Source organism: Xiphophorus hellerii, chromosome 11 (genome assembly GCF_003331165.1).
Source record: "Xiphophorus hellerii strain 12219 chromosome 11, Xiphophorus_hellerii-4.1, whole genome shotgun sequence".
Lineage (NCBI taxonomy): Eukaryota > Metazoa > Chordata > Actinopteri > Cyprinodontiformes > Poeciliidae > Xiphophorus > Xiphophorus hellerii.
In genome coordinates, this window is record NC_045682.1 from 15,628,296 (window position 1) to 15,654,302 (window position 26,007).

Here is a 26,007-nt window from a genome sequence, read left to right on the forward strand (position 1 = left end):
AGACATTAAACTATCTATCTTGTTTTACTCACTTTTGTTGTTTAATTAATGATGGGCATCTTCGAAGACCCCTCGAACACGGAAAAGCTGACTTAAATCCAACATGTTCCTCCAGATATTTCGTTGTCCTCCTGCACAACTAGCATGTTGGTCATTGAAAGATGGTTCCTCCAATCGGTGCCCATAAATTATAAAGTCAGAATTGTGAGATTCTGACTTTTTTCTGAAAGTCAGAAAAAATTCTGACTTTTTTTAAAGTCAGAACTGCTTTTTTTTTTTTTTTTTTTTGTCCGGTGGCCCTAATCCTCTTCCGTATCTTCCGTACTCCTTTAATGCCATCACTGTGACGAAAATGGAGAGACCGGGACAAATACAACCACCTAGGCTGTCCTTACTGAAAAAGTGCACGGAAGTCCTCTAATGAAACAGACAGATTAATTACTCAAATTAACTTAAAGGATTAGGCCTAACATCCAGACACATTCTGATCCGGGCTGGAAAGCGGAATCCTCCTCCCAAATCCATTTAAAACCATTGGAACATGACTGCATGTCGACACATTAATCTAATCGATCCAAATGATCATCAGGTCTGTTACTGGCTTCTCAATCCTGTGGTGTATTACATGAATGCATCTGAAAAATTAGGTTGATAAATTAGTTTAAATATTTTAAAATCTCTGTAATCACTTCCTCATGTAAAACTTTAAAGCAGCTATTTCAATCTTAGGCTTGCATCTAGAGCCTGTAAATGTGTCGTACTGACCTGGAATTGAGTTAATGCAGATATCCTCATGAAAGAAAAATAAAAAAAACAGAACCGTTGTTTTTCAATGGTTATTTATTTTAGTTGCTATTCTTGTGCAACTTGCCAACCCTGAAAGTGTGTTGTAGTTCATCAGCAAACCCCATAACAAATGGGGAAACAGTCTTTTGCATGGCCTTTGCTTGGTAACTGTCGCGTCCAGATGGCAAACTCCAGTCTTTGCTTCCATATTTGGACAGCTCAGGCTGCGAAGGTGACCTTCCAGGCAAGGTGGTCGTTAGGAAATTTTGGCAAGAACTGAAAGATGGTGGGATCTGATATGGACTTAATCTCAACCACGGCTGACGGTTTCGGTGATGATGGATTCCAGAAAGTGACGGGGTGGCAGAGCTGGTTGGGAGAGCTGAAACACTCGCTCCTACTGGTACCACACAGTGGTATGGATATGATGGCATTCCATCGACAGATGACAGAGTGACTCCCTGTTTGGAAAAAATTAATTATTAGAACAGCATCATAACCTCAGAATGGTGCTGCGACTCAGTAAAAATCATTCTTCAGATTCCAGACTTATGCTTTGCTTGCACCTTATGTTGACATTAATACCAAACCAAAAATAGACCATAAGCTATAGTGGATTAAAGCATAGTTCAACATTTTGAGTTCTGTTAAAAATTTTGAATCAGTGTTACCTGCAGTAGACAACCTCTCTTGGCATTCGTATTTAACGTAAATCCAAATTAGCTTGTCTCATAGGATGAAGCTAATGGCTATTCCGAGTGGGAGCAGGACCAGTTTTCCATTAGCTCAGGGGTGTCAAACTCCAGTCCTCAAGGGCCGGTGTCCAGCAGTTTTTAGATGTGCCACAGGTACAAAACACTGGAATGAAATGGCTTAATTACCTCCTCCTTGTGTAGGTCAGTTCTCCAGAGCCTTAATGACCTAATTATTCTGTTCAGCTGTGGTGCAGCAGAGGCACATCTAAAAGTTGCAGGACAGCGGCCCTCGAGGACTGGAGTTTGACACCTGTGCATTAGCTAGTCACTGACTCAAAATGCTTTTTACATATTTTGGAGTCCTTGTTTCAAATAGGAAGATAAGTATTTCCGGCTTGTACACTTTTGACATTTTGAAGTACCCCTTCAATGTCTTTCATTTAAATCTGTATGCACATAATGATGATGGTCTTGAATACATCTGAAGGATGTGATAAAAGTACAAAGTTGTCTTATCTAAATATTGTGCAATGACAGAATTGAGTGCATTTCTGAAAGCCTACCTGAGATCCCAATGTGAGTTGTGAGAAGGGAAATGGAGCTGAAGACTGGATGCTTTGACATGAGAGTCCTTGTTCAAAGTTGTTAATTCCAGTCAAGGGTGTAAATCCAGGTCCCACGCACATAGAGGTAAACCCCTTTGCTGTCGGTGGTAGCTGTCTTTTTTCTTGAAAAGATTCTTGCAGAGTGACAAATGGTTGTTCATAGCCACTCGAGAAATCTAAAGTTGGACCGTGACAACTACTGAAGCAGGTTAGGCTTTGTGATCGAGACATTGTAGGTAGCCCTCTGTCTTTGATTACACTCCTTTGGTTTTTAAAAGGACCTACTTTCATAACGTATTGGTTGTCATCATGTGCTCTTTGCATAATTATCTCCCTTGATCCCTCCTTTTTGTTGTTGCTTTGCCTAAAATCAGGCATGTTTTGCAGAACGTCCTCATCCATCAGGTTCGTAGTTAATGTTGGCGCAGTCTTGGGAAGGCCGGCTTCCAAAACATCATCGTCTTCAGGGTAAATATCGGAATCGCTTTCGATTCCTTTTGCATCTGTAAGGAAGCACATGAAAAAGTTTTAAAAAGAGGACACTTTTGGGTAATGTGTGTCATTGTGTGATAGGGTAAGCAAGCTGAAAGAGCTTTTACTAGAACCAAATGTGTGGCCAAGATATTGGAATCAGAAGATTTAATAAATACAAAGGAATATTGGGGTGACACGGAAAAAAAGGTTTTTGGTGAATTTCTGTAACAGAATAGAGTTAAAATATTGAAAAGCTGAATGCTGAAACTTTTAGTTTCTTTCCAAACAAATTTAATATGGATGCTCTCTGTGCTCACTGTGCATTTACAGCATATTTGCTAAAAGAGAAGGAATATATTTGCTATTAAAGCCTATTCTAAAGTTTCAAATTACTACTTCATGTACACAAGGCATGGCTTTTGCAGGTTTTTGTGCCAGTCTCATTTTTACTCCATTGTATACTTTTTCCAATTCTTTCTTTTTGTTAATTTCAACTATTTTTTATCATCATTTTGATGTTTTCTGACCTTTTCAACTTTAAAATCAAAACAAGTAAGCAGTAAAAAGTAAATACTTTGTTCTTTTTCTTTGTACAAGCCATCTAAATGTTCCGTTCAAAGTGACCTGGTTTCTTGTTTTTTCTTACCTTGCTAAAAATGGTTATAAAACCATGGACTTTGAGTTCTCCTGAATTTTTAGTTTCTGAATTTGTGCTCATTGTCAATCTAATATAAAGCACAATTTTGGGGGATTTTGCCTTCCAAAGGAGAGCAGTGGATGAGCAAGCCTGTTGCTTTTCATAAGCTCCTGCTGGCTTTTGAGTCCATCACAACAATTAGTTAGCTAGTTAGCAGGTTAGTTAGTTGGTTAGTTCTTAAAAAAAGCTTGTCTACTTAAACGCACACAGTCACTCTGTAAGTTAACACACCTTGGCAGGTTGGCGTGGACATCAGAGGGCTGCTGACCAGTTCCAGAGGAGAATAAAATGGCTCGCTAGCACTGGGTTGTCCAGATGAGTCATCAGAATCATCACCGTCCTGGTCTGATTTACTAAGCTGTTTGCCCCTGTAAATATAACAACCAAAACTCCATGTGTTAAAATGTGGAAAAACTGTTGTACTGAGTTCACATATCAAAATGTTAGGATACCTACCTTTTCTCCCGTCTTCCATTTCCGGTATTTCTGAACCCTTTGGCAAAGGGATTGTTGTCAATTTTCAGTTGCGTTATCTACATAGTGAAGGAAAAAAATATGTAACTTATCCCTTAAGCAAGCACAAGCAACATTTCTATTCTCAAAATTAAGAGTTACCTTTTCATTCTGATAGGCAGTGACAGCAATAAACTCAGTCTCTGGGAAAACGTAAGTTCTGAAGGTGCTGTATGGGAGCTTCATAATGTCATTGGCTCTTACAATATGAAACCTCGGTTGATACTTATGCATGGAATTTAGGATTGTCTGGAAAATCAAACAACAGTCATAAGCAAAATTATCAGTACCTACAATTTTGTAGAAATTTTGAACTGAATGCTACTTACAAATCCATGCCTATCCGACATGTTGTTGGTGAGTTTGAGCTTATGAAAAGCAACAGGCTTGCTCATCCACTGCTCCCCTTTGGACGGACTGTCTGGGTGGATGTACATCCGCTTTGGCATCTCCGGGTCGGCCTTTCCAACAACTGTCCAGTGGGAGTTGTGAAACTTGTAGCGGCAGTTGTCAACAGCAACAATATCCATCAGCAGGATGTATTTTGCGCTTTCGTTCAGCCCATCCACACACACCTTGAAGGGTGGAAACATCCTCCTGTCGTTGACAATTGAGTGTGAAAAATTTCCGCAAGAATTAAAATAATGTGCAGTTCTTGAAAGCATATTTTACCAATGAGAGAACTTGAGGACATTTTTCTTGTAAAAAATTCACGTCTATGGAATTGCCCCGACTTCTTTTGTGTCACTACTTTTTTCAACTGTTAACTTGAGAAGCTTTTTCTCTATGACAATATTTCCAATTCCAACAATCTTGAGAGATTAACTACGCAAAAGAAAATGTGGAGGGTTTTCAGTTCTTGCTTAAATTTTTTAAAATTTAATTTAAGCCTCTATTATAGTTTTTAAATCTAATGTTACTTTATTATTAAATTAAAAAATAGCAATCCTACCTAAATATATTCTCTAGAATATACTTCAACAGTGGTGTTCTGTATTCATCAGGGAATACAACACACCACCGTTACATGCTAATATAATAAGCTAGTATATTTCTATACTTAAATTATAAATATGTAGCCACCAATTTGCAAAATATAAACCTGCACAATTTAAAAAATGTAAGTACTGTTATGACAGTTAAAGTAAATTCAGTTCCACCAGAAATCAAGCTTGTTTCCAGTTTTAGCTATGTTAGCAAAAGTGGTAATATTATAGTTAAGCTTGGTAGTAAGTTGAACTTCCTGTCCCCAAGACCATTTTTGTCACTTAATAATACATCTTAGCTGCAATTATAATGGCAAAGTTGAAACTACACCTCCTTTGATTGGACTTAAAAAATGCATTACTCTTTCAGTAATATTTTATGCCTAAACTAGTTTAGCAACTGTGCAAATGCTAAAGTCGAGCTAGCTAGCTGGGCTTCTTAACCCAGAAGCAGTTATTGTTTATGATTGAAACATCTCTGCGTGGTTATAAGGGAATAACTTTAAATTTAGTATTTTTAGAAAGAAATTAAAAAGCTTGTCACTATTTTAGTTTCGACCTAACCAGTAAAAACACTAAGGCAAAGTTGAATTTTCTAGTAAGCGAAGTATCTTATCTACACGGTGCAATAGAAAAGCTATACGTTACACCTTGTTAGAACAGATTCTAAAAGTTGTTTTTATCAGCAACATTTTATACTTTGACTGCTAGCTTAGCTACGCCACAAAGGTAAAATTGGCTGACAGCCAAAATTTCTTAATAGGTAGTACTTTTTTTCCCTGCCAAGTTTTTGGTAACCACATTAATTATTGCTAGAACTTAATTATTCAAGTATTTAGCTGTTAAACCTATCACATTTTTTGTTTAAATACATTTCTACATTAAAATGACCACTGATTTTATCCAGCAGTTTATTTTCTCAGTGTCAGATCTACTTGCCTCCCAGACTTCGTGATAACCATCTCAGTCCCCATCTTGTGAAATTCACTCCACAAATCCTTAGATTCCAGCGTGACTTTCGGATCGTCGTCCAGCCATTGTTCGGGCTGTTCCTGGCGCTTCGTGGTCCGCGGGTGTACTGGCCGACTCCGGAGCTCCATAGCTGCGCGCAGCCGTGCGTCCGCGGCTATGGAGGGGATACGTGAGGACTGTGCGCGGGGGATGAACGCTGGCAGAGAAAAGGCGTCCGCTCCGTCAACTTGGAAAGGGTGGTAAGCCATGGGAACCGCAGCAGAACCGCAGCAGAAGACACTCAGTGAGTGCGCTTGAAACAGCAACTGTTGAAGGAGTGCATCGAAATCTTTGTATCATTACCACTATATCTTGAAAGTCCACGCATTTGCAGATGAGTCGATCCATTAGTAAACGTCTACAAAGAACGGCGCACATGAGGATCATGCGTAAAGCTGGTGAAAAAAATACTAAAAAAAAAAAATAAACCTAACTCTAACAGGGGAAACCTAGAGACGTGGACTGTCGCGCATCTGCAGTGTCTTGTAACTAGATAAACCCAAATTCTGAGGACAGCACGTCACAGTCTTAGACAAACTAAGGAGAGGTGGGGGCGGTATTAAGCCCTCTGGCTCATGATGGAAAGGAAAGAAACAGCACGTAAATGACCCGCGGCTGATTTCAAGCGATAAGTAGGGAGCCAACGTGTCGGCTCTAAGTACTGGCTCTTTGAGGTGAACGAAAGGACCACACAAGTGGTGAAGGAGGAGACTCCAGCTAAGGTCCGGTTGGAAGTAGTCCCTGAAGGAGCTGTGTAATTGGCTTCCCTTCTTATTAAAATTCCTCGAGCCAAATTGTCATCTTTAGGGATTAAAAAACATATTTGGAGGAGCAAAAATGCCTTATTTAAGCTTCATCTTTTGCATCTTTTAGAACACCTGATGTCAAACAAGGAGATTAAGTGACTCCTGTAGTCTCAACACTTTTTTTCTCTTGTCCTTAAAGCAAGGGAAGCCAATGGAACATTTTATAGCTAAAAATATCCATGCCTCTAGGCATCTGACAGTGTTAGGTGGGAACTAGGATGACAAGAAGGGTCCACAGCACTCAATATTACATGACACTCAACTTTGGTGCTTTGTGAGCTGGCATTCCTGATCACGAGAATACAAAGATTAAATAGGCTGCTGTCCAGTAGAGTATATATTTTTTCTAAAGTAAGAGATTCACATACACTTCTGTTGCTATTTGTCTAGTTTATTTGAGAAATAACATAATGTGACGGTTGTAGAGGCATTTGAGTAACGGATGTATTGTAAGCTCAAACACGTCATAGGGAAAGAAAAGGAAATAAGCCGACATAGGACGAGAACTATAGCATGTTTAGCTGTTTAGATGCAAAATGGACAGGTAAACTTCTTGAAGTTGACAGCATTTTGGGGTAACAACATTATGTGGGTATATTGAAGAAACACTTAGACGTGGTTACTTAGATTGGCCTCGGATAGTCATTATACAGGATGAAAGAAGACTTTACAGCTATTGTCCAGGAGAGTGTGACAGGTTTCCTCACAAGTTGAGTTCCTCACTTATTCCTCCCATCTGTACCACACAGGTCTGGTCTTTAAACTGACGAGTATAAACTAAAACTATCAAGTAATAAACTAATCTGCCTTCATGTAGCCTATGTGAGCTATAAATGTTAATTTTGAAGTACTTTTTTTTTATTAAACCAAGTTCTTTGTAGCTTTAAGAGATCAGTGCTTCCTACTCAGGGCTGGATAAAAGTCTTACAGTGTCCTTCTTTTAATCTTGTTAATGAAACTGGCGGTGTCTGATGCAGGTGAGAGTTTCAGTCTAACCTTTCACACATTTGGCCCACTATAATATAGAAAAGAACCACATGTTGAAATATTGCCACTTGAAGGTTATCCTGCAATAGTCAGCCCCGCCCACTCCTCACTACTTCACAGGGCTGCCTACTGACCAGTTCTCCGTCTAACAGGTCCGGAAAATCTCTGAGACCTGGGTATTACCCTAAAAGTACTCTATAAGAGATAATCTATTTAAACTGGTGGCGAAAGTGATTCGTCTAGCTCTAACTACCTCCAATCCAGAAGTTATGACCCTTTACAGTTAAGAAACAATCAGCTGAGTAGCCCTCGCAGCTGCATAATTCCAATAACCACTTCTGTTAACGGTAGCCCACTTTCTAAATCATAACTTGCACTTGGAACCGGCTAGATTATGTTTAGTGACTTAGATGTAAGTCCCAGGGTCATTATTTACTCTCACCAAAGGAAATTATGAAGCCTCCTATTTACTGGAATCATGTACATAAGTTTTACCCTAATTAAAAGAACTGGACAAAGATTAAATGACTCTATCAATTCCAATGTCCACCAACCTCATTAGAATTTTGTAGTATAAATTTATTAAGCAAGCTTAAGCAGGGATATGCGACATACAAATCAATAATCAATCATATATAGATCAAAACCAGTGTAATAAAATTTACATGTACAATCCTACTACCCTATCTTCTTTCCCTAAGAGATAAGTCGCACATTCTGAAATGGAATTTCAAGGAGCAGATTCAACTCATACCCAGAAGATGGTGGATCTTTTGGCAACAGGAATTTCTAACATCCTTGGTTGAGGTCTTTGCCTTGTGTGAAAAAATCCTCCTTAGAAGGGAAACAAAGCAGAACAGGTCCGAATCCTTTTGCAAAAACCCAGTTCCTCATCCCTGGGGGACCTTTGTCCTTCCTCCAAGTCTTGTTGCAGAGTTTGAAAGTTGCTGGGTTGAGACGAGACCAACGGTCGAATGAAGAACCAGAGATGGGGCGATGGGACCCAGTCCTTATTGTAGCGGTGTGAAGTCCGAGCTTCCCCGTGGTTCTGAAGTGCGGTCCGTAGCTGCTTCTGCAAGTTGTCTCTCCTTCTGCGCCGCCGGACTGGGAACGACTGGTTCCTCTTTTCGACCCCTTTTTATTCATTTCTTTACCATGTGTGTGTATGGGAAGGTGTGGTCTACGTGACTTTCGCTGTGTCTCATGAAAAAGTCCCAAAGTTACCCAATCTGTCCGTACTTCCCTAAACCTGTTGCTTCAGCCAAACTCCCCGCACCATCCATCCTGTGCTCCTCTGGCCATCTGTTCAGAACTGCTTGCGACATTTCCTGTTATTCAGGGCTGTGCTGCACATTCGTCTCTCTATAACTCATTTTTATCTATTACAACTCAGTGAATTGATTTCAAATGATCACAACTTCATATTCATTGACAATAAATCACATCTTTCTCTTATTGTTAATCATTAACATAATCATTACATAGTTAAATCATTACAGATCACATTTCAGGAAATATATTTCAGAAGGTTATTATGTGATTACTTATACTCATATTTTTCAGACTTATTCAACTTAATCAACTTTTAATCAAACTACAAGATTACTTTATTTCTTCCAAGCCATTATGCACCTTTTTCTGCGTGTGCCTGGAAAGATCTCATACCCTTATGCCAGTTTTCTTGACACACTTTTAATATTATCTGGTTTTCGAATGCCTTCATTTGCAGATTTTCTGTCAGCTAGGAAAGTAGCCAAACCGAAGGAACTCATGAAGCTAATGAAGAGGAAACTTTAAGGATAGAGGAAGTGTGAGGATTTGGTTTTTCTGTGTGTCTATTTAGTTCCCGTGTTGTCTCGTCTGTCCTTGATTGCTTCTAGCTGTGTCTCATGTTTCCTGATTACCCCTTGTTTATTTAATTCCACCTGTGTTCCTTGTCGGGTCCTTGTCATTGTCTTTACTGTCTAGCTGTCTCAGGTTGTTTGTTAACCAGTGCTACCAGTGTTTGAGTTTCTAGTTTTTATGCTTACCTGTGCTGCCTGGACTTTCTGTACTCCTCGTTTTCACCATTAAACAACCATTACTCACTACGACCTGGGTCCACCGCATCTACCTCACCACCTGCAACCACAAACCATGACAGGAAGTCTAAAAAAACTGGTTACTGTTTTTTATTTGTTAAAATAACAATGATCTCGTGAAATACTGGCTTATCTGCCGACGCAAGAAAAACGTAATAAAGAATAACGTTAATGATATTGTGTTTTTATGTACAGCTAAATGAATGTAATAAATCGTGAAATTTCCATACTGTTTTACACTAACACGAAGCTGAATTATGGTTAGTAGCTATGCAAAATGTATTTTTGTATAAAAGAAAATAACCCATTTAACAAAAATAAATGCATATTTAAAAAGTGAATTTACAACTTAGTGACCGAAAAAGTACATTTTATGCTTTCACTGACTCTAAATGTCAGCTGGGTTGAAAAAAATACTAACACAATTTGGAGTATTGTGATAACCCAGTCCATGGTTAAATATGGACTTGGATTGATATACCAAACCAAAAAAAATGTGTTAATGGCTCATGTAAAGATTACCAAAGACTAATCATTTGGTTGAAAATGGCTGTATGTGAAACATAATGAGCCTTCTTCATATCATTTTTCTAATCAAACAAACTGGGTCTCAATTTCTGACACAAGGTTTGGTTAAAACTACCTTTCTCCTTATAAGCATGCAGAAGGTTTGACAAAGAAAGTGGGGAGAAGAGACTCCACTATAAACAGTGAGTTTTTTGTTTTTTTTAAATGATGGTGATTTTCGAAATGATGCCAAAAAAAAAAAAAAAAACCTTATTATGATGCCAAAAGAAACCAAAAACCTATTGGGGGCCACATGTCCTTCAATGCTATCTACTTCATGGTTTATTACTGTAGACGTTTTCACATCGAAACAACACAAAAGCGCAATTTTGTGCATATACTGGCAGCTAAGAAGACAAAACTGAGAAGAAAAATGTAACATTACACATATGCATGTATTTGTGCAAGAAGAAATGACAGCAGACTTTAAGAAACTGATAAATGTCACAAATACATTTATTTGTAGAGTTGTAAACACTTATTGAGTTTGTTGATATCACTAGTGCTGCTTCTGAGAAGGATCTTTAATAACAGACCTTTGTGCACCGATGATGCATCAGTCTGTCACTGAATGAGCTCTCCATTGCTACTACAGCTTCATGCGTGTGGTGGAAGACATTGTCCAATAGTAATGTCCTTCTGGGTCAAAGGGGCGTCCTGGGACGGAGTTGGCCTTCCTGATGAGCTTATCTAACCGTGTCCTTGGCTGTGGGCTATAGGTAAGCTGCTGCCCCAACAAACTACAGCGTAGAAGATGGCTTATTACACCACCAAGTCAGAAAGGGTCTCCAAGAGCACTCCCTGCATTCCAAAAGATGGAAGCCTCAGAAGTGGATGGAAAAGTCTGTCATGTAGAGGGTGAACATGGTATAGTTCTCTGCAGCCTCTGTACAGCACACCAGCCTGTTGGAGACATGGCTATATGTCCTCACATAATGGATAACTCAGTGAGGTAGTTCAGTATCCGCTGGGACAGGTGGTGATTCACTCCTGACATCTCCCATGTAACCCTCAAAAGTTTGGCTGGATAGTTTTAAAAGTACTATAGAAATCAAAGAACATGATCCTCGCAGTGCTTCCCGGTTTGTCCAGGTGGGTCAGAGCTCAGTGGAAGGCGTCATGCACCCCAATGCCAGACTGGTAGGTAAACTGTAGCAGGTACCTAAGCAAGGGACGAAGATGGTTATCAACCAACCTCTTGAGAGGACCTGCAGCTTCTCACACTTGTATTTTTTGCAGTTCATTTCTCGCTGGAAGTGTTGATAGGGAAAATTTGGTGGTCGTGGTGGGTGAGATGGAGTCTGGAACAGAGAGGATGGTTGAGAGCTGAGAGGTGTGAAGTTCACAGAAGAAAAGAAGGCAGTCGTCATAGATGAGTGGGATGAGGGGAGAGTAGGCTGGAGGTGGAGTAAGTGTTTGATCAAATTTGCTGAAATTGGTTCAGATCATTCACCCATCATAAGTTTGCGCCCAAGTTGGAGATGAACTAAGTTGTGATCTTAGCTCCCTTGGAGGAGGGATAAGTGATGAACTGTATTCCTCCTTGGTGTTGGCATACGATAAGTTTAGTGTTTCATTGCTCACAAGTGTTTTGCATTGTGGTTTTGTAAACTTAAAAGAGAAATAACCATATTTGCAAATAAACTTTCTCTAGTACACATGTTGCTATATTTTAAACTCATAGTAACCATATTCTATTCCCAGTTTGAGCTTGCTAAGAAGCTTCTATCTTTGCTTCTTGAACCTTCCGAGGGATTTCCTGTTTGTTTGTCTTCGACTCTGAATCTGAAAACTTTCAAACATGCGCTGTTTAACAATGACCTTTTTTTCCCTTCACTCTCTCCCTTTGTCCCAATGCACAAAAAATTTAAAAAATCCAACTTCTGTTGACTATTTTAAATTGTCTGAGAAATGGTCAGACAAAATCTGATCCAGACCATTCTTACAACTGTATAATTAGGGTTAAATTGACAGATTATTCTGGAACAAAAAATACCTGAGCCAAGGCCTTCATTTTCCATGTGAACTTAAATTTGGGATTAGAAATAACGAGATCACTGACACAGGAGGTTAAAATTAGGTGTCTTTGTGAAGCGGCCTTACCTTCTCCTTCTATATAGGGTGAAGAGCTCAATAAACTGCCCAGTCCTCTGAGTGACATTACTGTCCATGAGGTTTGTTTGAGGATAGGTAATGACATTTAGTCCTCAGCCTTAATCTTTTGAATGGATTCTTCAGTCAAAAAAGGGCTTTTGTAGTCTGCAGCAGGTAATTTGTGTTTTGACAAGTCTGTTTTCTGTCCTGTTATGACCCTGCTTAACTTTGCTCTACATTTCAAAGGTGCATCTGTGTTCTGGGGATTGGCCATAAATGACCCTACATCCTTGACAAGATTATCTTAAGTTCAACATGAAAAACAACTTCTTATGTTCCATTAGCCGGTGTTGGGACGCTATTTTACACAACAGAGAATTGTGCTTTAAAATGGAATACATTCGCCAAGCATTTGAAACATTAAAATTTCTTCCATGTGTTAGTCGTCCCTTGACCACTGTCACCTAATTTAACTTCCTCACCGTCTGGTCTACCCTTCTTGCTGTGCAGCTAAGGTCTCTTGTGGGAAATCCAGGGCTATGCCATGTCTGGAGCTCAATGCATGGTCCAAGTGTTTTTAACTTCTATCACAGATTCACAAAGAAGAGTTGATATGTTATGATCATTGATACTTTCACAACAAGTACAATCAAAAGGGCTTTGAAAAATGTATTTTTCTATGACAGATTCCTTTTGCTTTTGATGTTTTGACATATTTAAATTTTTAGATAACCAAGTAAATGTTAATTCCAGACAAAGATAGTCGGTTTTAAAATAAAGCAGTTTTTATATTATGATTTCAATTATTAAGAGACAAAGAATCCCACTTATTTAACCTACTCACATAAGACCTGTTTAAATACACAAAGTTCACAAACAAGTCTTGCATAAAGCAAACAAAACAGAATGAGATCTAAAACATTGCAAGCCTAAACCAGCCAATAAACACAGGAATAAAAAAAAAAGAGAATACTATACCTAAGGTCATGCTTGGTGGTGGTTATATGGATTGGGGCTGCTTTCCTGCTTCAGGAACTGGACAACTTACCGTGATTCAAAGAACTATAAATTTTTCTTTCTAACACCAAATTTGGAAGTGGAAAGTCTGGCAGTCTCTTTGTAATCTTAAGGTCATGCACATTTGGGTTATGCAGCAGGACAATGATCCAAAGTATCATTGGATCTTTGGATCAATGATACAAAAGATCATTAGATCCTCTGAGGTGGGTTCGGAGGAGGCAAATCCACCTCCGAATGGCAAAAAATAATTATTTTGAAATGCCCTGGCCTAGACAAAGCCTGGAATTATCCAGACTAAATCTTTGTGCCAGGAAAATACATAATCCTTCCCCTTTAACTTTTTGCAGCACTTCTCAGAAATAATATTTGAAATTGTATACTTGTTTAGGAGGATGGGATGAGGTATTACGGCGGACAGAGAAAGTAATTGCGGTCCATGCTGAAAAGTTATAGTTCTTTTCAGTTCAGTGCAAGAAGGTTAAATTTGTTTCACAGCAGAAATTTGATGCCTTTGTTGTTGTTAGAAAGTAAGGCCAAGAATTGAACTGAATGCTAGTTCAATACTAGATAGCATCAAGGAGATTGCCCGGGGCTAACCAGATGGAAAATACTATGACCTGGTCCAAAGATGTTACTCTGAGACTTCTCTGTATTCACGGTATTCTCAGTATTTACATTCGTCTTCTGTGGCGTGAAGCAAAACCCTTCGTGTCTATGCTGTGACAATTGAGAAGCTGTTTGTTAATGCAACAAAAATCTTGTGCTAAAAGTCAAATAAACCGCTTATTTCGCGGTTTAGCAGAGGTTTTCCAAGGAGACCATACAGAGTTGTGAACCACTTAATCGAGTAAGCGAGATTACAAGAGGACCTTTTCAGCAAACACCGTAGATGTCAAGACTTCTTACCTTGGTTGCACTGTGATGAGCGTTAATTGCGTTATAATCCAGGATTCGCAGGTTTGATGAGAGTAAGAGTCTTATAAGGCATGGGAGGTCAGATTGAAGCCTAAAAGCAACAAAGGCCCCAAAGGACACATTAGTGGTGGATTAAAAGCAGTACTGCACCAAGGTGACACATGGCTATGGCTGCAAATGACCTCATACCTTCGGATGCCCAATTGTACTATTACATTATGGATTTTGTAAACTCGTTGAATTTGTCAAGTTTTCCTGCTAAACTTTTTATACAGTTTCCCCAATATAAAAAAATAAACAAATACCTTCCATTATTATATGGAAAATCAAATTTAGAGCATCATAATTTCTACAACAATAAATAATTCAATCCATCAATCAATTTTATTTGTACAGCACATTTCAGCAATAAGGCAGTTCAAAGAGCTTTAAATCGTAAAAACACAAAAATACAAAGTCATAGACAGTCAACAGTTAAAACATAAAGTTTTTTCAAGCGCCATTGTTACACATCAAAATATTGATTCATGTTTCATTTATGATGTTCCAAAAGCAACTCTAGACTAATAACTTTGTTGGTTATTAGTCTAGATTTAAAGGAACTCAGTGTTTCAGCTGTTTTGCAGTTTTCTGGATGTTTGTTCCAGATTTGTGGTGCATTGAAGCTGAATGGTGCTTCTCCACATTTGGTTCTGTTTCTGGGGATGCAGAATTACTGTTTGGTCCTTTAACTTGCAGCTGCTCAGTGTATTTCTATGGCACATTTTTATGTTATTCACCATAATTTTATGTTTTGTCACATCACAAATATTTCTCCAGGTGGCAGTATTCAATCAAAGCCGTATCAGTTCATCTTTTTCCCTGTGAGGTGAAAAGTACTATGAGGAAAAGGTGCAGGACTTTAAGTCCGGTAAGGATCTTAACCTCGCCATACCTTTAAATCCAGCCGCGGTAATGAGAACATGGAATCTGGGGCCACGTTTCACACCCTTTGTGTCAACAGGGACACAGGTAACGTTCTAAAAAAGTCTAGGGTAAGTGACCGGGAACAGTGTGAAAATTCTTATATTGGACTTTTTTTGTCATAATGATAATAATGTACAGATACAGTTGCAGCTCCACACAGGCATTTTTTAGCAATTCCAAATTCTTTACTAAATACGTACAGCCCAACAGAGTTCCGTAACAAATAAATGGTGGGAACCCTATGCAATGATGCCTTTGTGTAAAGTTTGTTCTGTTAATGTCTCTGCTTCTTTGATTCTGGCCAAATCTCTTCTGGCCATAACGTGGAGGCGCATTAATGCGGCATTGCGACACCTAAGCAAGAATCCTAGCCCAGGATTAAATGGATTTAGTGATCAAACCTCAAATCGTCTTTTCTCAGACAGTTCAGTTGCTCCAAGAAAAGACCACATAGCCTTTTGTAAGCGACTTGAAGCCATCTGCAGCCGAGATTTTGTGTCTCACTCTAGATTAGCGCACACATCATCAGCTTCTGAGAGCAGCTGGCTCACAGAAGCTAATCTTGTTAATTATGAGGAATTTGTGTGTTATTATTTGCCAACCAAGAAACAGAGGCAAGATTGGTCAACTCTGTCTTTTTTCTGCTTGACATTATTTTGGGCAAGAATTTTCCACGTTGTGGGTGAGTTAGGACTATCCAAACAAAAATCATTAAATAACAAACAAATTAAAACTGAACTTAATGTTTGATATATAGAATCATTCGGAATGTGATTACTTTTTTTGTGTGTAAAGTGGCTCCTGACCACATTTGTTGTGAAATGGTGCTATATGTTTACATTGAACTAAAGCAAAACAGCTGAGATTATTTAAAGTTTTTTTTTTGTTGTAAATCTCAATTAATTATGTCAGTAATTGTGCTGTATGCTATTTTGTGATGTTACCATGCTAAGTCTATAATCCTCATCTGGTTGCAAGGATGTTCATTTCTCAAGAGACGGAGAGGTTACGAAGAGGAGGTGGACATTTTTTAAGCTTTGTTGGTTTACAGGAGTTGACAGTCAGTCTGCAGTGAGAGGGGGATATTGCATGTTTGGCAGGTCGACAGATGCTGGGATGACAGTCTATGAAATATTTAAGTCAAGTCACTGCCATAACGAAGCTAATATTTGTACGGCTCAGAACCAGAGATGGTATGGACAAAAGGAAAAGCATAGAACATGGCATATGAGTACTGCCTTCATACAGAATAACAAATATGTAAGGCATATTTTGAGGCATATGTCATTTTTGTCAACAGTGTACTTTTTACTATTTTGTCCCAGCTGCAACACATTCTCCTGGAATTAAGACCTGATGCTGTCATTTAAATGTGCAGCCAGAATTTCGTGTCTTTGTCTGCTGTTTGTCAACAAAATCTGTGCGTTTCTTCTAAACAGGGACTGAATATAATGTCACTTTTGTTTGTCATCTAAGTATTTTTTAAATTAGTTAGTGACTTGTCATATTTATTAATCTCCACTTCACTCAGGTGAAAACATTTAGTGATCTGTTTATTATTAAGAAGAAATTGTGAATATTCAGACCTACTTCTTACAGCCAATCATAATCCCCTCCTGTTAAAAGATTTGCGTTAGTTACATTTACTCAATTACATTTACCAGAGTCATTAAAAAAAAAAAAAAGTACTTTTAGAAGTATTTTTATTACGCTGTACTTTTTACTTTTACTTGAGTAATTTTATTATGAAGTATTGCTATTCTTACTTGAATATAATTTCTGGATTCTCTGCCCACTGTATGAGAAACAAACATGTTTTATCCAAACTTCACCAGATGCAGACACACACCTGCAGTTTTTGTTATAGATTTGTACGTTTTTAATTGAAAGAAAGATGTAAAATTTCTCTTTTGCCTGATTTTGTTATTTTTATTTTATTTTATTTAACTTATATAACTTATTGTCATTTTGGTCCTTAGAATACCAACATTTCCAGTTAACTCTATATTTTGCTCAATCTGATTATGTAATTTAAAAAAAAAGTTAAATAATTGACAATTTGATCATTCAATATTTGAGAAGACATTTTACCAAATACTTCTTACTTTTGAGTAATTTTGTGGACGGCTGCTGTTTACTTTTCCTTCAGTAAAAAAGTATTGAAATAGTGTGACCCACCTCTACCTGTTATTGCATGAAAATTAATCTAGATATAAAACTATACCTACAATTGCACTTCGTAATGCACAAAAGATCTTGTTTGATGATAGCACTAAACAAGGTGGAGGCTAATCACATTTATATTAATAACAACATATTTATTTTTTTCCCCAAGTGCAACTTTCTGTTAGGCAGTTTTCGGTTGTTACGTGCGGATTTGTAGTCGCAGATCAAAAACCCGATACCAATATTACTTGTAAAACATTGAGGTTTTTTTTTTTGTTTTTTTTTAACGAAGCATTTGTCAAATGTGGTTAAAAAGAATTGACAATAGGACGTCCCAAATTATTCCTTTTGTTTTTATATTTTGCTTTTTCAAAGCAGGAATTAATGCTTGGCTCAAATACATCTATTTGAAACCTTTACTTTGTTGCCATCTTCTGGACAAGGTTAAAACTTCATGAACATCCAATTGCTTTGCCTTTTAGCAACAGTTGCTACAACTAGTAACTGGCTTTACAGAGGTCCAAACAAAGGGCAATTTCATTAAAATACCAGACGACTACTTTTCTCCACTGAGCCACGTCAGCACCTTTTAACGAACTCTACCTAACAGAACATGCTTAGTAAAAAAATAGTCCATATCAGTTTCGCACATCCAGATTTCTTTCTAATAACAGACATGGTCGCGCCGTTTAAAAAAGTCGAGAACTTCATTACAACACAGACAATTTTATTTACGTCATCACTTTGAAAGTATGCAACTTGAAATTTTGCAACACTGAATATAAAGTGAGACAAAGGTATTGGTATTGTTAAAACACATCCATGAACATGCCCATCGACATTCATTATCCTCATCACACACAAATCACAAAGTACAGCATAAATCTGAGCATGCCAAACTCCTGAAAAATCCCCACGTGTTGCATATTATAGTACTGTACAAACTGATGTTGCATATTTACTCAATGTACAAAAAAAGAAAAGAAAAAGAGGAGAACTCTTAAACAGCTGAACCATAGTGACATGGATGGCTGAAACACACTAGACACACTCCATTACCTGATTTTAGATCTTAAATACCAACACAGACTCACACACAAAAGTACCTCACTCATCTGTGCTAAGGCAACAATGACATTTTATGCTAAATATAAGCAGACATATTATTTAGCTTAGTAACCGAGCTGTTGTAGTAACACAAGTTACACGAGCGATTAAGTGTCTCATCGGACAAGTTATGGATTCACAAAACATCAACTTCAAAGGAAACCGAGCTGCGGTAGTGTGATGTATGGGGGAAGTAGCTAATGTTAGCTTACATAAAACATTTCAGCCTGATGCGACCAACATCTATTTCTGCCTCTACAGCTTAAATAGATGTTTTGAACAAAAACTCATTTACTTCTAAACCCAGATGATAAATGACAACAAAATGAAGGCGCTTGGAATGCTACAAAGACAAATGCATGGGGAGACGATTCCAAAGCATGTTTAATGCTGACCATTCTTTAAAATGCAAACAAAAACACAACGGAATGAAAAACCGTGGCTATAAACAGTCATAATTACATATAAAACAAATATTAAAAAAATTACACCTCTGTTTGTGCTGAATAGTACAACCGAGGAGATCGTCTCATCAAGTTATCAATACATTAATATTCTTTAGACCCAAACAGGTGAGCTGAGGTATTAACCACTGCTAATGAAAAACATGGCCTGTTCCTCGATTAAAATTAATCTACCGTAGTTCAGTTCTTTTGATAAAAATCTAAAAATGGAAGTACTGTATGTGTGTGTCCCGATTCTGTTCAAACTGAAGCCACTTTAAATTAATGCTTTCTCCTTAAAATATACAGAAAAGGTGAAAAGGAAAAAAAAAGGGGGAGGGGGAAATCAGAACAGCAACACATTTACAAGACCTCTATCTTACATATGAACATACAAATAGAGACTTTGTATAAAAGTATACATCTAAGAACCGGTCTGCAGATTTTTTCGAGACGGGGTTCAGCACACGCACAGGGCCGACGCGTGCTGCGGCAGAATGCCACCATCCTCAGATGGACCCGATTCCGCGTTGTTCGGCTGTAGGGACTGTTCGCTGTCTGTTTTCCCGTGAAGTTTCTTCTGCGAGCAACCTTTGCTCGGAGACCCGCCAAGCCAGGTATTAGGACCTTTAAGTTCAGGGGCTCTGGAGGAGGACCGGCAGGGCTTTTTTGAAGGAGGAGCCGAATCGTCGCAGTCCACCTGGGTGCTGGACGGGTCTTGCTTCTCAAAAACATTCGTCGAACGGTCTGCGGGGCGCAGCGTGGAGTCTGCTTCGGGTAAGAGCTGCGTGGTGGCGCAGAAAGCCGCCTCGTACAGCCCGAAGGCCTGTTCCAGTGTTCGAGAACTTTCTGTAAAAGGGGACGGGGCTTCCAGCGGACCAATTGGCTGAGAAAACAAAAAAAACAAAAGCAAAGCAGACCCAATGAGGTTTCAGAAGAGAAAATGTCATGCGTTTATGAAAGGCTGTAACTTTATTGATTTCCCACATACCCCTTCAACCTTTTCACATTTTGTGACCATCAAACCTCAATGTTCTTTATTGAAACTTTGTGACAGACCAACAAAACGTAGTATGAAGTGGTAGGAAAAAAAGAGATTTCATTGTGATAATGTGCAAAAACGTTGAGCCTAATGGATTTCTCTGGAGAATTTGTAGACAAAACGAACACGACCAACATGCGGAACAACTAATGGTGAGCGGTGAACTACTAGCACCATCCACATGGTGAAGCATGGTGGTGGCAGCATAGGGATATGGGGATGTTTTCATTCAGCAGGGACTGGGAAGTTGATTGTGGTTGATGGGATAATGGGTGGAGCCAAATTCAGGACGGTCCTCAAAGAAAACCTTTTGAAAGCTTCAAAATACTTGAGGTTTGTCCTTCCAGCAAGACAAATACTAAAAATACAGCCAATTAAACTCACTGAACTACTTAAAAAATATCTATATTTTTTTCTGTAGTTTGGCAAACCCAATAGACACATGCACAAAAAGACTGCGATTGACTCAAACACCAAATACAAATTCATAGTAGATTATTCAGATTTTGCACTACTGTGTGTTAGACCATCACATGAAATCTAGGGATGCATTTTGACACCAGATAATTTTTCTTTTTAAATCAGTGTACTCCTAATAAAATCTCAATAAATATACACAGAGGTTTGCAAGTGTAACATGACAAAATGCTTCAAAAATACTTAAAGTGCTGCACATATGATTTAAATGGATTTGTCCCTTTTAATTTGATTTCAACCAAGAACTAAAATGAGACACACTAATGAGAGTGAACAAAACAGTACAACAAAAAAACTTGAAAGTTTTAAACTATTGGAATGAAAAATATTTAAGTATGGCTATGGATCTAGTTTTGAAATGTAATGATAATATGGACTTCAAAAACTGTGAAAAATGAAATTAATTACTATTGGGAGCAGGTGAAAAAAATTATTACATACAGGTAAATAAAAGCTTGAAGATCTGACAAAGTTCAATATCAGATCAACTTTGACAAGTCTGTGTATGAATTCCTGGTATATTCTGAACTAAAATCAAAAAGTCAGCTCTACATTTCTGTAAACATAAAATGTTTCATATCAATGTTCAAACTCAGATGCACAAGTCAGGACATTTTCCTGATTCTATTCGATTGCTTTCAAATTTGCTGCTAGACTAAACAAATCCATCTTATTTCTTAGCTAATAATTTATCTAATAATAGCAGCAATCATTTAACACATTTTCATTGCTGAGCAGTCACCTCACTACCAATCCAGGCATGTCCATCGCTCATGTTCTTCTTCATATATCTCATCTTCTTCATAAAACATGCCATCCTCATGCTCCGCCTGTTGGCCCCGAAAACAAAGAATGATTTGGTGAACCAATGACCCTTCTTCATTTGATTGGCTGCTGTTATCTTGAGCGATTTCTTATCAGTGTATTGTGTCGAGATTGATGATGTCAGAGATCTTAAATATGATTTCGGTTTAATCTGAGTGCTGGCATTAGTCAATACGGCCGGTTACTGATATGTGTGACTAAAATAAAGTTATTAAGACTGAAATGTATGGAACATGTTGAATGAGAGAAGGGTAACCGCTCAATGAGCGGTTTGTGGCATCTACATACAGTACAGACCACACAACTGTGTGTCCAAACTGTTGGTCTGTACTGTATATAGTTTAACTGGAGGAAGTCATAAGCTGACTGACAAATGGGTTGAAAACGTGTAAAAAGAAAACAGGAAATAGTCAAGGACAAACAAATGAACATGTACGGAAAAACAATTGCACAATCAGAGCAGCAGTGCTGCATCAAGAAACAAACTTTTCTTCATGTCTGATCTTGTTTGTGAAACCTAGACATTCTAAAAACACAATGCAACAAATCAGCGGCTCCTGACCTTTTGGATCTCGCACGTGTTATACGGCGTTCCCGGGTATGGAATTTGGTCGATGCCTGTTGCCATGTCAACGACGATCTCGTCTCGGTGCATGGGGATGGGCGGGCCCCCGCGCTCCTGCAGGGCCAGGACGATGACGGTCGTGTTGTCCGCCCGGAGCATGCGCTCTTTCCAGAACAGCAGAGCCGTGCATCCCAGCCTCCTGGCGCAAGACATTCCCTTTGGTCCCTTTGAGAAAGACAAATGAAGTTGTTGAAACTTTTAAGGTGTTATTGATGTGGCAAATACCAGGCACCTAAAATCACAATCTGCTTCGTTTAACAATATCAAGCAGTACGTACTGCCATTTTGTCGTGGCTGTAACACATATTCACGGCGTTCTTGGGCGGCATCATATTCCACAGCCCATCGCTGCCGAGAATGATGTAGCGATGCCGTTTGGGATCGAGGGTCATCACAGTGGTATCGGGTTCAGGAGAAACAACAAACTCTCCACTGTAGAAGTCGTAGCTCCACAGGTCACCTGTCAACAGACGATAAAATACGATCAGAGTTGTTAAATTGACTCCCACTGGAATTTTGCTGAAGGGAAACAGAAACAAACAAGCAAGGTGTTCTTTACCGAGGGATCGAGCGACTGCGAGGAACGGGATTTGGTCTATGACAGTACTCCTCCTCACAGGCCCGTTGTGCGTCAGCCTCGGCCTCTTCCACACAACACGGTTAACCCCAGATTTCTTCATTACACTACGATTAAGGAGATGCAACACAACCACAAACATCGACACAAGGTTCTTGTAGAGTTAGAAATCAATTTCTAATGCCTAGAACAATGAAGATACATAGAGTTACATAGAGTTATTAATGATTTTGTGACCTTAAACTGACACTTCCTCTGAACATCTGCACGCCACTCACCTGCCACCCAGTCGCTCAATCCTTTCTTTTTCTTTCGGAAGTTCAGGTTTGTGGTCTTGCGTTATTTCAAGCGCCTGGAGCGTGATGTCAGAGTTGTTTTCTTTCACTCCAACCACTACGGCCGAGTCTCCTACATGAGCAACGTACATGTGAACTCCCCGGATCACGATGACGCTGGCCGTGGTGCCCGACGTGCTGGGCAGGCCAGTTATAGTTTTCGGCCACTCTGCTGTGAGGGGGGTGGGAGGTAAATAAAGAAAACGTCGACTGATTATTGCTGTGAAAGATTACATAGAGTGGATGTTTTTAAACAGAGTGTTTTAGATAAGAAAGAAGATAAAATCCTGAAGTTAAGTAGTCAGGTTGAACTTCTGCTGAACTTATGTGGTATATGCTACCTTGTCAGCACACACACAGCTATTCACGCAACTTCAAAATTATTTTAGATTTTGATATATAGTTAGAGATGCTATCCTGCTGGAAGTCGAACCTCATAGTCTTACGTCTTTTGCCGCCTCAACAGGTTTGCAACTCTTAAAAAGAAACAAGATACCAAGAGATGGGGGAACGGGATGGTATGTTCATGATGATGTATCGCAGATAGCATTTTGAAAGTATATTAAATTATTCAGTTATTGTCTCCATAAGTTTTGTTTTTTTTGTCAACCTTTAATAACTACCAGATCAGGGCTCAGTCGGGAATCGAACCCAGGACGGCCGCGTCGAGAATCAGCCTGCGTGCGCGTGGCGCCCGCTCTACCTTTACATCACGCGACGCCCCAGGAAACCATGTTTTCATAAGCATGCAGGTGTGTCACATTTGTTTAATACCCCTACTTTAAAAAAGTGTACACGACGTTATTTTTTGCGTAGCTTCATCTTTACAACCCTATTTACTCAATGTTCGTGAACAGAACTTGAATGTCACCGAAAAACTGCTGTATTTATACTAACAGTAAGTTACACTAAAGTGGACTAAAGTAAAAGGTTACTTCTAAAGGTAGCACATGATTTTTATTTATGGATATCAGAGTAAACAGGAGTGAGATTAAAAAAATACGCAACACTTTTGGGGGGTTTCATTTGCTAAAATAAATAATTAAAATCAAGAATCTTCTATTTCTACCTCAGTATCACTGCTTTGTGTTGCTCCTGCTCATTAAATCCCATTTAAGAGCGAAGCAGAAGCAGAGTATGATGCTGCAGCATGTGACATCATTATGACGCTCAGAGGTGTGGTAAATATTGACAGAAATACAGGTGAAAATTAGATTCTTTTTTAAAACTTACGCAGCTCCTTCCACATTGCGTGGTGACAAGCGATGAAGCCTTTCCGTAGAGCGGCGCAAACCTCGCCGTGGTCCTTTGACCAGAAGCCCCGCTGCCTCTTCAGCAGATCCCACAGATGCTCACTGGCGAAATGCGCCGCTTCGCGGCCCCCGTGGCCGTCAAACACGGCGAAGAACGCCACGGACCTCCGCGTGTCAACAACAACATTCTCGCTCGACGCCGGGGTACCGACGCTGCAAACGTCCTCGTCGGATAAGCTCTCAACCCACGCAGCGGTGGCTGGACCTGGTCTGCTCAGGCCATGTGGCTCTGTTACAGTCTGCGGGGCAGCTGCGCTCCGCTGCCCTCCATGTCTCTGCGACTTGGGATATTCCTCGTCTGTTGACGCCGTCGGCTCGTACTCGATTCTGATCTCGATAACATCCTCCATGTATTTTCTCCCTCCTTGATCCGAAAATGCACTCATACGAAACAATAACGAGTCGTTCATGATTGTGAACGCCTGACGGTAGCAGTTTAAGCAACAAAAACACGCATGTAGTGACCAAGTAAAGCTTCCGAGGTAAAATTTGAACCGATTTTGCCGCGATTGTCTCGCCGAAGGCTTCCTTCCTTTTTGTTTATCCTTTCCGAGGCGTCACGCTGTACGTAGTGACGTCACGTCGTCGCTGTTTCTACCCAGTGTCGTATGTTTCTATCCATCATCAGCCATACGCTTTATTGTTTTTTTTTTTTAAGTAAGGTTGTCAACTTCTGGTGCTTTTTTCGGAACATCCTTTGGCACCACTGAACACAACCCGACCGTTTTTCTTTTTGCATACCAATAATTCGAGCTACCTTTATTTTAAATTTAGAGGAAATAAATTCTAATGAAGATAACTTGAAGGTTGAAATGCAAAACGTTGGCACATCCTAGAAAAAATATTTTGTGTCGAGAGTGACTAGACATTTAAGATCCAAGTTACTTGCTGGTTTTAATTTGCCTCTGAAATTAAACACCAGCAGTTGGATTGTTGTGACGCTACTGCGTGTAAAAAAATAAAGGTCTCATTCTTTTAACTGATTAAGTGCAGAAAAAAGTAATAATATAAAACATGCTATGAACAAACTAGTATTTGATCTGAACGTAATTATCAATCCGCTCTGACATTTCGTCAGAATTAACATGGTTACAGTCAAAATGTTAAAAACCATACTTCATAAGCATAGGTTTTAATGTTTAAATTGAAATAACTGAGGGAAACGAATTAAAAACAAAAAATAAACAGAGAAAGTCACCTAAATGTGATTGAAAACGGTATGTATAATGTATCAACCTGTCAATATCTAACTTGTTGACAGCAAGATCTGCATTTCAATATTAATATAAACAGCCATTAAAATAGTTTGCTATTAGTGTGGGTTTGCAGGTTATCCATTTTAAGTGTTATTTTCTTCATAAATGCATGTTTTCATGTTTTGGTAATTATAAAATTATTTTGCCTCCAAATCCGAGCTTTGGGTCATGACCGAAAGAACGAGATCGCGGATACAAGCGGCCAAAATGGGTTTTCTCCGTAGGGTGGCTGGGCTCTCCCTTAGAGATAGGGTGAGAAGCTCAGTCATCCGGGAGGGGCTCAGAGTAGAGCCGCTGCTCCCTCACATCGAGAGGAGCCAGTTGAGGTGGCTCGGGCATCTGGTCAGGATGCCTCCTGGACGCCTCCCTGGTGAGGTGTTCCGGGCACGTCCCACCGGGAGGAGGCCCCGGGGAAGACCCAGGACACGCAGGAGGGATTATGTCTCTCAGCTGGCCTGGGAACGCCTTGGGATTCCCCAGGAGGAGCTGGAGCAAGTGGCTGGGGAGAGGGACGTCTGGGCCTCCCTTCTGAAGCTGCTACCCCCGCTACCCGACCCCGGATAAAGCGGATGGAAAATTAATTTGACTAAACAGTCAACATTTAATATCCCAAATAAGTTCCATCCATCTTCTTACGC

General features: G+C 39.3%; 2 protein-coding genes across 3 annotated transcripts; both read right to left on the reverse strand.

Annotated features, from left to right (window-relative positions):
* Positions 1-828: 828 nt before the first annotated feature.
* Positions 829-6,442, reverse strand: LOC116728230 (T-box transcription factor TBX3-like). The gene is made up of 7 exons (XM_032576162.1): positions 5,696-6,442; positions 4,100-4,367; positions 3,873-4,019; positions 3,714-3,790; positions 3,489-3,625; positions 2,045-2,589; positions 829-1,247 (listed from the first exon to the last, which is right to left on the reverse strand). The coding sequence occupies exons 1-7, from the start codon at positions 5,974-5,976 to the stop codon at positions 846-848; spliced, it is 1,857 nt and encodes a 618-aa protein (XP_032432053.1). The 5' UTR covers positions 5,977-6,442; the 3' UTR covers positions 829-845.
* An 11,633-nt stretch (positions 6,443-18,075) lies between these two features.
* LOC116728229 (protein phosphatase 1D-like) lies at positions 18,076-24,687 on the reverse strand. 2 transcript variants are annotated; one of them, XM_032576161.1, is made up of 7 exons: positions 24,034-24,687; positions 22,744-22,972; positions 22,448-22,572; positions 22,167-22,348; positions 21,826-22,053; positions 21,181-21,268; positions 19,694-19,805 (listed from the first exon to the last, which is right to left on the reverse strand). In XM_032576161.1, the coding sequence occupies exons 1-6, from the start codon at positions 24,521-24,523 to the stop codon at positions 21,185-21,187; spliced, it is 1,338 nt and encodes a 445-aa protein (XP_032432052.1). In that variant the 5' UTR covers positions 24,524-24,687; the 3' UTR covers positions 19,694-19,805; positions 21,181-21,184. The 2 variants fall into 2 exon arrangements, with proteins under 2 accessions (XP_032432051.1, XP_032432052.1); XM_032576160.1 differs by lacking the exon at positions 21,181-21,268 and having other exon boundaries at positions 18,076-19,805.
* Positions 24,688-26,007: the final 1,320 nt, after the last annotated feature.

Coding starts and splice junctions, on each gene's coding strand:
- LOC116728230 (XM_032576162.1), bottom strand. CDS start 5,976: ATGGCTTACCACCCTTTCCAAGTTGACGGAGCGGACGCCTTTTCTCTG. Junction 4,368..5,695: donor GTTATCACGAAGTCTGGGAG/GCAAGTAGATCT, acceptor TGTCAACGACAG/GAGGATGTTTCCACCCTTCA. Junction 3,626..3,713: donor AATGGAAGACGGGAGAAAAG/GTAGGTATCCTA, acceptor TTATATTTACAG/GGGCAAACAGCTTAGTAAAT.
- LOC116728229 (XM_032576160.1), bottom strand. CDS start 24,523: ATGAACGACTCGTTATTGTTTCGTATGAGTGCATTTTCGGATCAAGGA. Junction 22,973..24,033: donor CGCAATGTGGAAGGAGCTGC/GTAAGTTTTAAA, acceptor CCCCCCTCACAG/CAGAGTGGCCGAAAACTATA. Junction 22,573..22,743: donor ATTGAGCGACTGGGTGGCAG/GTGAGTGGCGTG, acceptor CCTTAATCGTAG/TGTAATGAAGAAATCTGGGG.